Here is an 11,804-nt window from a genome sequence, read left to right on the forward strand (position 1 = left end):
GTGATCTTTATCTCTCTAAAACTAATACAACACTGGAAGTCACGTGACGGCTCTTTAATCTGTGGAGAAATGAGAAGTTTGGGACCTGAAACAGTTACAGGATCAGAGGTGAAGGTCTTGACAGGTCCACTTGGTTCTAAGTGACCCAGACTCCACCCAGGTCCAGTTGTAACACTGCGGGTCTGTGAGTCTACAGGTCTAGCTGACTCAGCTCCGATCACGTGGTGCTTCATCATCATCATCATCACAGGAGAAACGTGAACTGTCAGGATGTCGTTGTCGATTGGTGGATCTTCATGCTGCTGCCAGTGTTTCTGTTGATGAAGCTTCCTGTCAGGTGTTCAGTAGAAAGGTACGGTGCTGTTCCAGTCTACAGCAGCTCCGTCCCACTTGGTCCTGATGGTCATCTCCAGTGAAGGGAACCTTCTCTCTGGGTCTCCGCCTGAGTCTCTGGATGCCTCCCAGTGGTGAGAGTGAGTATCTGCTCAACAACCAGAAAACCAAGAGATACTGGATTAGACACAAACAGACACTGACACGACTCTGACCCGGTGCAACTGTGGTCCTCACCTACAGTCAGTCTGGCTGTAGTTTTCTGTGAGTTCTGGCCATTGTAGTAGTAAAGGTGGAACAGATGCTCCATCTTCCAGTCCGACAGCAGCGAGCAGGTCACACTGAACACAACAGAGTAGCTGCTGTTGATACTGCAGAGCCAGACTGGAAACCTGGGGGTCTTCAACATGCTGCCCACCTGCAGACAGACACAGCAGTGAGGAGGTCAGCGCTGCCAGGAGGGGAAGTGCAGTAAGACCACAACAGTCGTTCACAAGCCTCCGTCTTTTATATCTGTACGCATTTTTTGTCTCGACCCTGCCTCCTGACAGGAGTTGAATCAGCCAATCAGGTCGCTTGATGCTCAGGTCCACACATCGGCTTGTTCGTGAGGCTCTGCGACATCTGACATCCATGACCCCCTTCTGTTAACAGACCTGCAGAGACTATAACTGTAATACCACAGATGTATATGTAGCTACATCAGAGCTGCAGAGATACCACAAGGAGACCACAAGAGCTGTGATTGGTCAGCTCTTTGGGCTTTTTGTGATGCTGGATAGATTGTTGACAACAAAACCTCCTCACCACGATCGCAGTGAATGAAACAACAGCACCAGATTTATTGCACATGAAATATAGACAAGCTCAGCTTACATCATGAAAAATAACACTGAAATGAAACATTAATATAATGTAATAAGGCATGTCATTAAAACACGATGCGGCCTGGTCACATGATACGTCCGTCTGTTGAAGTCAGACACTGAACTATGAATCCGTTGTTATGCTGGAGACAAGTCACTGTACACTGTGACACAAGTAATTCCACCTTAACAGTAACAGTAGCCTGTGAGTCTCGAGTAGGACTCTTAAGCATTAGTAGACTAGACTCCACCTGTGGCAGTCTGCCTCTCTCCATCTGCTCTCGGCTCCAGTGTAGATATCCCACATCACTGCGAGACAGGACGCCCTGCAGGGGGCGCGCCAGAGGCCGGCCATCCTCCCCAAAGTACAGAGTCCCATTAAAGACGTTGGGAGTGGCCCTGCCTGTCAGCATCAGGTTCAGCAAAGTCTGCAGAGACCGAGGAGGAGAGACAACCTGTGAAGGAACCTCAGGTACTGTAGGAGCGCCATGACTGTCCATGCTGTCGCTGCTACAGAGATGAGTTCCTCCTCTCTGGTTTAAGTTGTGCTCATCTGTGTTAATGCTGTTGTGTTTTCTAAAACAGGTGAGCTTCTTACCTGACAACAGACAAAGTTTCCCAGACTGAGGTACAGCAGGTGGGAGGAGGTCGAGTGCAGATCCTCCTTCAGCCTGTGAGGAAGAGGACGACAGATGGTTTAAAATATTCATCATATCAAACTTTCAGAAAGTACTTGTTATTAATGACACCAGTGGCTGTGTTTAAGTGAACGCCAGTCAGCATCCTGGTGCTTGTTTTGCTTGTTTCAAGCCAAAACAGTGACGTGACATACACCAGACTGACTTACTGTGATTTACAATCATATTTGCAATACATACATATACATTGTTATTGTATATATTTTTTGTTTATTTTTCACTTAAATATTGTAAATATGTACATTTCTTTCATTTTTCATATCTTATTTTGTACATACATTTCTAAATTTATGCTACTTTCTAATCTTGAATGGGAGCACCGGTACTGTATAATTTCCCCCCGGGGATCAATAAAGTATTTCTGATTCTGATATTTAGAATAACGTTACTGTCTGTAATGTTCCTGTATTTTATTTCAACCCTTGGCTCTGTGATACAAACTAGCTTACCGTTTGCAAATTACTTTATCAGCTAAAGTTATGAAGCAACCAATGCCAGATCCATGCAACATAGCTAAGTTACAGCTAGCTGGCTAACCTTACCTTAGCTTAGGTTACAGTTAGCTAGTTGGCCATGCCGGCCTTGCATCGCTCTTGACTTGTAGAAAGCAATTCTTATTTATACACCTTTGCTTTGTACCGTTTCATTTATTGTTGGCTAAAATCAACATGGTTGTCATAATACATCTGTTAGTATCATGGATGATGTTAGCTGGTAATGTAATTTGGCAAGTTATCCAACTAACGGATCCACTCACACAGGATTTTGCTAGCAATAACCTTAGAGAGCAAGCAAGCTAAGGTTAGGTAGCTACCTGTAACTTAGCTACGCTGCATGGATCTTGTGTTGGTTGCTTCATCACATTAGCTGAAAAAGTAATTGCAAAAAATGCAAACGGCAAGCTAGCCAATCTACCAGCCAGATTAGCCCCAGGAGTCTGGATGAATTAGCTGATGTTGGTCACTCAAGACAGTATTTTGCTACGTTAGCAAGCCAACAATTCGTCTGCGTTGTCACTGTGTTGACCTATTTTGAACTGTTTTACAAGTTTGTACTTTCAGTTCCATGTTTACAAGTTGATCACAGTGGCGCTGTGTGAGCGTCACAACATCTGCTCGTGTCCAGCTGCTGTCTGACTGTAAATGACAGAATTACCAATCCAACCGTATAGTTTGTAGCAGCTCCAAGAGAACTGATTGGTCAGAAGTCCAGCTGTTAGTGCAGATCCTGTCAAAATGTGTATGTTATTTGCTCTGTCCAACACTTTCACATTGCATGATGTGATGAACTCTGTAGCCTGTAGGGGGCACTAATATCACCTTAAGGTTTCAGTCTTGTTACCTGTCGACCGTGCGGGAGCAGATGAGGCTGTACAGGAACAGGATGACTCCATGACTCCCCTCCTCTTTAAACTGCAACAAGAACAGAAGTCATCATCACTAATTTGCTGGGGTAAATATTGATTATTGTCAACTTTTGATGAACCACCTTATGTAGTTGCAGTAGGTGCTGATATGACAACTTTACTCAGCAACAGTGAGATAAAAAGATGAAGACGTTGATCAGAGAAAACAATCCGGTTCTGTGGATTTACTCACACACTGAATGTGCTCGAGGATGAACTTCTCGACATCATCTTTCTTATTAAATGTGAACAGCTGCAACTGAAAGACAGTCCGATGGTTCACAGTTATTAACACTTTTATTTTAACATATATGATCTCTGTCAGTACTGTCTGGTACCCTCTCTGTGAAGTTGTCCAGTTTGTAGTCCAGATGGGGTGTGATGCAATAGTCTTCGGTTACCAAGGTAACGGTGGCACTGACCTCCTGGCCGGCCAACCAGAGGCTGTCGGACAGCGCTGCCGCCAATGCCCTCTCCTGATCCTTCTGTCCTACTTCACACAGACTGGAGACAGAGGTAAATGACAGAGGCTGGACAAAAGAACAGAAACACCTTGTAGCCCTGGTAACTCCTGGCAACAAATGGTGACATCACAAAAAAGAAGTCTGAAAGTTTAAGTTACACGAGCAATCAGACAGGTTGGAAACAACCCTGTTTAGTGAGATTATCTAAACTACTTGATCTGGAACTAGTTTTTGTGGTTTAGCATACGTCAAGAATGTGGATGTAGATGTTGTACCAGACTGTCGTGGTGAAGAGTCTGAAGGCCAAAGTCTCAGTCGCTTACCTTCCAATCTTCAACTGTGGTCAGAATGAGATTGTGCATACAATTGGCTGAGATGAGCTGCCTTTGTAGGGTGTCGGCTTAAGCTCAAACTATATTTTCCCTTCCTGTGTGGGCGCAATGTATAAACAGAACAGCATGCAAGACTATTATGGAGTATTCTTGAGACTTGACTGAGGTCGCGGAGACATGGCCGAAGTTAGTTTCTTTCACAGGTTGTCTGGGCACAACCTTAGTAGACAAGGGCTCAGACATCTGGAAGGAGCTCGTGGAGTAGAACCACTGCTGCCTCACAACAAACGGAGTCTGTTGAAGTGGTTTGGGCATCATATCAAGATGCCTACTGGGAGGTTTTACCCTGGGGCAGACCCAGAACACACTGGAGGGCTTACGTATCCAGTGAGGCCCTGGGAATACCTCGGGATCCCCTGGAGGAGCTGAAGAACTACTTTGCTTGCTGCTACAGCAACTTCAAACCCGATAAATGGATGGATGACTTTATTTGCAGGTCAAACTGCGTGTGGCTGACCTGAAATGATGGTAATAATCCCTCTTTGAGAGAGAAATTGTGCCCCCCAACTACAGTGAACAGGAGGTCAAAGTTGTAGCAGGAAGTTGGTTTGTAAACTGAAAGTTTGGGAAATATTTTGTACTGCTTGCAGTTAGTGATGTCACGATGTTCCTAGATCTTATCTCCACACTGGAGAACCTATAGTTGTTCTGGGATAGGGGGAAAAACGCTCTGGCTTGTTTGTTTTTCTTTAAACCAATCACAGTCATCTTGGGTGGCGTTTGGCTCAGGATACAGCGACTGTACCCTTACAAAACGATAACACGCAGATAGGAAGGGGACGAGAATGCCGACTGAAATAGTCGGCCATTGGCAGACTTATTCCGACAGTCTACATCCAGTGAGTCAGACTAGATCTTACCTATTCATTTGGTTAGTATAATCTTGTTATTATTACAGATAGAAATGATTGACGAATGATGCCATAATAATCATAATAAACCCAAATGATCCTTTAATATTTGTTGGAACAGTGAGAGGTGTTGATTAAGCTCGATGGTCATTTTTCAGGCTGCAGTCTGTTGAATCATCTCACTCACACTATCGTGTTGCAGGTGTGTTTTCCATCAGGTGACATCATCTTGTTAACAGGTGGAAGTATCATCTTTACTATGGACATGTCAAACAGGATCATGTAATGAAGAATGACACCAAATCTGTCCTCACCTGTGCAGCGACCGACTGTCTGAGCTGCTCAGTTGGATGAACAGCAAGTATTTAATGATACGAGCTTGGATGACCATCTGAATGGCCCGAGCCCCTCCCTGAAACACACACACCTGACCAGGTGAGAACTAAAAAACTAAATTTAAAGCTGGGTATAGTCTGTTATGGAAATGGAAGCCTTTATAAGTAGTATCAACAGAATTTGTGTTTGAAGTAAAATAATTAGAAGCCAACAGTAACAGTTGAATAAGTTGAAAAAGTTAGTTGCAGTATTAACAGTTTGAAGTAAGAGTACCTCTAACAGCAGTACTACAAGTATTATCTCACCCTGTCAGTCTCCAGAGCATAGGATAACTCAGAGTTTGGCTCTCTGAACTGAAAGAAAGATTTCCTCCACTCGTAGTTGAAGACGTGAAACGTTCCACCAAACAAAATCCTCCTCAGGTTCTAAAATGAAAAGCAGCAGAAACATGAGAACTGAGCTGGGGGGAGTCTGACTGATTGACAGTTGGGATCAGGGCCGGCTGTGGGCATAGGCGAACTAGGCGGTCGCCTAGGGCAAAATCATAATCTCGCCTAGGGCACCAAAATGGCTAGGGCCGGCACTGGTTGGGATCACAGGTGGATCACAGTGTTACGGGGAGTAGAGTGTCGATTCATCGAGCATTAAAGTACTGAAACAATTGACAACAACTCAGACCATCACACATGAACACAAGTGAAGAAGAGAAAGCACTGATACTGCACCCCTGCATCCCCATCATCACCATAAAATATTTCAACAAGCCCATTTCCCAGATGGAGCTGTTATTATGTCTCAAGACTGCTTGTTTGTGTGTTGTCAGCTGGTCTGTGGTCAGTTTAACTTCCAGACAGCAGCAGTGTCAGGTGACCTGTTCATGTTTCCACTGAAACAGACTTCAAGTGAACATTTGTCTCTCAGACAGACAGACAGACAGTCAGTCTCACCTCCGTCAGCTGTGGGGTGACCGGTGTTCCCCCGAGGCCTGGGGAGATGACCAGTCTCCTGGGGATGGAGCAGAGTTGTGGGAGGGTCCTGCAGGGTGGAGGAGCCTCCTCCTGCTCCTCCTCCTTCCCCACATCCACCAGCCTCTTAGGAGAGGAGGAAACACCTCAGCACACCTTACAACAACCTAACTGGCTTCAACAACCACTGGGCTAAATCCCTGTTAGCGTCCCCTGAGAGGCTGCAGTGTTCATCACAGACAGAATATGAAAGCACTGGACTCGGGAGAACACCCGATCTGGATCACTGGACACTGAAAAGTGGAGGCTTGTATCTGCATCTGGAACCATGGAAGTATTAGTTTTAGTATTAGTATTAGCATTATTGTATGGTAGTGGTAGTAGTGGTAACGGTAACAGTAGTAGAAGTAGTGGTGACAGTAGTCGAAGTAACAGTAACAGTGGTTATAGTAACCGTAGTAGAAGTAGTGGTAACAGCAGTCGAAGTAACAGTAACAGTAATGGTAGTAACAGTAGCAGTGGCAGTAACAGTAGTAGTTAGTAGTAATATTTACAGTTATTAGCCAAAAGTAAATTGTCGTCACTCACGTCAGGATTCTTGTTGACTTCCTGTTGAAGCAGCTCAATGTAGTCCAGCCTGCAGTCTGTCATCACAAACAACTATCAAATAACTACTAACTACTACAAGTAATACTACTAACAGATACTACTGCCACTACACCTTGCTCTACAACAGCTAATATCACACTAATGTAATTAACCTGATATATTACTAATTCTAGTACTACAATGATTTACATGATGACAATAATATTTGTACTACTACTGTTCTACTCTGATAGCAGTAGTACTAACTGCTCCTGAATCAGCTGTTAACTCCTGATAAATGGTCCTGACAGAAACCTGCTGAGCTCCACAAAGACTAACAGCCTAACAGCAGCTGAAACTCGCCAGCATCACCAGTGAAACTAAATACTGAGTATGTGTCTGTGTGTGTGTGTGTGTGTGTGTGTGTGTGTGTTACAGGATCAGATTCACAGACCAGCTGGAAACTGACCTCAGTGCAGCACAGCGTCAGGACCAGCAGAGGGCACTCAGTCAGACTCAAGCTGTCTGGGTCATTAATCAGTTTAATGGCCACTCTCTCCTCCTCTGATGGGGGACTATCTGAGGTCCCAGTGGAGGAGAGGAAGATCCACTCATCATCCACTCAACACAAACATTCAACTGTTTACACCTGAAATATTCAGTGTTTTCAGGAAGCGTTGCACCATGCAGTCTGAGTTGGATGAAATCCAGTGGATTTAGTATGAACAGGACGAATGATTACAGCAAGAAAAAACCTGTTTCAATGGATAGATGGACATGTGAGTGTTGATGCTTCCTGCAGGGGGCACTGGAAGCTCAGTGAGTGGAAAATAAATTACAATGGGACATTTCATTTGGGAATTATTTATTTGCTCAAAAAAGCATTTATAAAGAAAGGAAATATGTTTTTAATTTTTCTTAAATTATTTAATAATATTGTTTAAATAAACTTTGTTCTCAATGTATTTTCTGAAAGTGTTTTTAGTCCATATAATAAGATAAATTAATATCTGCTGATTTTCATTTTAATACAGATACACAATTTGATAGATTTGAAAAATAAATACGAAATCAGTTTTTAACAAACTATTATTAGATGTCATAATGTATGGATAAATTTATAGATGTATGGAGGATGTAGAGATAAATAGATTTTTTTATAGATAAATGGATTTATAGATGTCAACATTGTTCAGTGTTTAGATAAATAGAGTAAATGGATATTTCAATGTATACATAGATTTATGGATAGCAAAATGTTTAGATGTATAAATGGATAGATTATAGATGTATATAGATTTCACATGTATAGATACATTTTTTTATATATGTATACACAAATAGAGATTTAAAGAGAGAGAGAAATAGATTTATTTATGTATTGATAAACAGATGTATAATTATATAAGTAGACGTATATATAATTTATGTATTGATGGACAGATATTTAAATATATGTATAAATGTAGAGATAGATACTCACGATCCCATGGTTTGACTGCAGCCTGCAGAGAAAATGACAGATAGATACAGTAGCCATAACTATGAATTCATCAATTAATGAATTGACTCGACAGACAGACAGATGTTTGGCATTAAACATTATGTTTTTTGACAGTGAAAACTTCCCTCCAGCGCTGAAGGTCAGACACCTGAACCAGGATCTGCTGTAGCTCCGCCTCCATCTGAACACACACACACACACACACACACACAGAAAGTGTATAAACACATATTCATATATTTAAATTAGAATAGAAAAAATAATGATATAGGACAGAGTATATAAAAGTAAGATAAATACAATTATTTTACAAGGAAGATATACAGTTACGTATATAAATAAATATATGTTCACAAAAAATATGTGCAATATCAGTGAAGTTGTAGTGCAAAAACCTTCAGTGGGAATGTAATGAAAGCTTGTTATCCTGAGAGAGTGACGCTGTCCTGATCACCAAGATCATGATTTTATATATATATATATATATATATATATACACTTTTTATACAATAAGTAAAGATATTTTACTCCAAACATTAACATTAACTTTAAGTTAAAATCCTCAAGATTGTTCCACAGAGTCACCTGTTCCTGACAAAGGTTCTTAAGCATACATATACATTTCAAAGAATAAATAAACCATTAGTGAGGCATTTAATTTGAACTTTATGTTTATGCTTAGCATAGTGAAAGGAGGAAAAGAGATATTTGTTCTCTGATGAGGAGAGAGAGAAGTGTAGCAGTCAACTTAGCTGTCGGAGCAAGATGATGTGAAATCAGATTTTAGAGTTTGAGTTCATTTAAAGTCCAAACTGGTTCTAAAAATAAAGGGAAACCGAGTTGAGGATGTGATGTGAGTTCTTACCTGCAGCCGATCAGAGTGACACTTCACCTCAGTGACAGGACGCTTTTTATTCAACACACACACACACACACACACAATTAATGCTGAGCACCTTGGACACAGGGTGTTTTTATTGCCCTGAGTTAGGTCTTAAAGGCAAAAATCAATCTGTCCTCTAATCAAATCTAAACTAAATTTATGTGATACGAAAACAGGATTCATAGTTTCATTATCATGTCATATATCACATGCATTTTTAATAATATTCAGACAGTACATTATTAATTACTTGAATACGTCAATCCTACAGTGCAAGAACAATGTATACCTTTATCAATACAACTTCAAGAGTCAGCTTTAATATAAAAACATGAGATTTTAGAACACTTTGTTTTTTTCTCACACATTGAATTCTGAACTCAAATGTGACGTGTTTTGATTCATGTATTTCAATAAAAATTTAGATTTCCATGTATGTTTTTAATTACATTAATATGATCAATATTTATCCGCACTGACCTCAGTTTTATCTTTACAAGTGAAACATCATATTTTGAGTGTAAATTGACTGATATATTTTTTGTGACATACTGAGAAACCTGATCCCAAATACAAACAGGGTCTGATGTGAGGAGGACTCCACCAACGGACATGGAAGATGTTTATCTCAGGGCACAGCCTGAAGGCGGTCCAGCTCAGTCTTGGTCTGCCAGTATCCGGATGAAATCCTGGCCTTTAATTGGCCGTCCTATTGAACATGACACCACGATTAAACACCTGACGGAAACAACACAATACTGACCCCCTGCAGGACGTCGTGGTCGGGTTCTTCACAGGAGGATCCAGGTCCTCGTCAGACCGGATTGTTTGATTCACTCAGTTCTGTCAACACGTCCAGGTCCAAAGCTCCTGATGAGACGGACTGACAGTGTCAGTGTCACCGCAGGGGACGAGATGAAGAAAGGCCTCGTCAGACTGTCCCGTCCTCCTCCTTCAAGGTCCATGATTCAAGACCACATACAGCTCCGTTATAATGAGGGACAGAGTCTCGGTCCAAGCAACCGCCTCACCCAACAGATCGTTGATTTTATGATCCTTAAAGCTGCACTAACTGATGTTTGTGTTTTCAGCAGAAACAGATTGTGAACTCAACATTAACACATCGTCACTTTTAAGCTATTGAACTTGTGATCAAACAGCTGCTTCTTTCCACATCCAGAAGTTACAGAGCAACATGATCCATGAAGTCCAGTCTTCTCTCTCTGTTAGCTCCGTTTCTGGTCTCCACCACCTCCTGAGGGAAACATCTGGCTCTGTAGCTGCTAAATGCTGCTCTATGTTCAGCAGATAAACCAGGAGCTGAGAGTGAACCAGGACAGATAAACTAGGAGCCGAGAGCGAACCAAGACAGATAAATCAGGAGCAGAGGGTGAACCAGGACAGATCATTTATTTATTTTATGTTATTGACTGACAAGTGACCAAAATGTCCAGGTTCTGGGGTGTGGTCCTGATCCAGGACTGTGTTAGTAGTAGTTATGGTGATGTATAAATGAAACTACAGTATTGCTGTAACATTGTGATAACATTCGGGGTGAGGAAGAAATCCTGTGCAATGTTTGAATTTATATCGTTTATACTGACTTTCGACCTTTGGCTGTTATTTGTGCTATTTGTTACTTTACCTGCCTGATGCCGTTTCTTTCTTCAAAAGGCACTAAAGCTCCATCAGACAGGATGAACATTACAGGATGAACATTACAGGAGGAGGTGGGGGAGGAAACGTTCACTGTGCTCCTTGTCATTTTAACCCTGGTGAAGTGACAGGACCTGGTCTGTAATAGACAACAGAGAAAATCTAAAGCCTCATCAGGAGGGCACTGGAGAGCTGAAGGGGATTCAAAGATACTGCAGGAGGTGAATTAGAGTCAAAAATTGCACTCCTTCTCAGAGTCATAACTCAGATCTGAACACATTGACATGAAACTCATGTTCAATCATGCAGAGTGACGTCCACTTCCAGAGATCTTCATCTCTGATATCCATCAGAATAAACCTCCAGAAAGCCACTCAGGCATCAGAGAAGAAAGATGCTGCAGAACCTGCCTGAGAATCCTCCTGTTTTTAAGTTTCCTTCAGTGTCTCAGTGATCACTGATAGTTGTCTGTCCGTCTAAAAGGACACTGCAGACAGGAGCTGCTAACAGCTGATTCAGCTGTTTTAATGGAGACAATGTGATATCACCAAACATAGGCTCACAGAGAAACAGGAGCTCATTAAACCAGGAGGTCACCCACACACAGATTGTGAAGACAGCGTGCTTTTGAACTTTAATTATATGAATAAACTTATTACTTTTCTTTATCTTGACAGACATTGAAACCAAACACTGTTCACTCGGCTGAATCTAAAATCATTTGAATGTTCCAGTTCAGAATAAATGCTTCCGACAGTCGAAGAGATGAGAATATGTTTATCTAACGTCCGTCCCACATGACATATACATGACCAGACCAGCATACTTCATGTTCTGCCACCTAACAAACACTTTCATATACA

General features: G+C 41.8%; 1 protein-coding gene across 1 annotated transcript; it reads right to left on the minus strand.

Moving 5' to 3' along the window:
• Window positions 1–341: 341 nt before the first annotated feature.
• mindy4b (MINDY family member 4B) lies at window positions 342–6,961 on the minus strand. Its single transcript, XM_070906528.1, has 11 exons — window positions 6,899–6,961; window positions 6,293–6,436; window positions 5,651–5,770; window positions 5,324–5,421; window positions 3,641–3,806; window positions 3,496–3,561; window positions 3,239–3,309; window positions 1,798–1,870; window positions 1,451–1,627; window positions 571–751; window positions 342–481 (listed from the first exon to the last, which is right to left on the minus strand). The coding sequence occupies exons 1-11, from the start codon at window positions 6,959–6,961 to the stop codon at window positions 342–344; spliced, it is 1,299 nt and encodes a 432-aa protein (XP_070762629.1).
• Window positions 6,962–11,804: the final 4,843 nt, after the last annotated feature.

Source organism: Enoplosus armatus, chromosome 5 (genome assembly GCF_043641665.1).
Source record: "Enoplosus armatus isolate fEnoArm2 chromosome 5, fEnoArm2.hap1, whole genome shotgun sequence".
NCBI classification, from domain to species: domain Eukaryota; kingdom Metazoa; phylum Chordata; class Actinopteri; order Centrarchiformes; family Enoplosidae; genus Enoplosus; species Enoplosus armatus.

Bases quoted from the DNA above. Each gene is read 5' to 3' on its own strand.
- mindy4b (XM_070906528.1), bottom strand. From the start codon at position 6,961: ATGACAGACTGCAGGCTGGACTACATTGAGCTGCTTCAACAGGAAGTC. The intron at 5,422-5,650 runs GTGAGATAATAC...TGTGTGTTTCAG, and splicing joins ATGCTCTGGAGACTGACAGG to GGAGGGGCTCGGGCCATTCA. The intron at 3,310-3,495 runs GTGAGTAAATCC...TTCTTGTTGCAG, and splicing joins TCCTCGAGCACATTCAGTGT to TTTAAAGAGGAGGGGAGTCA.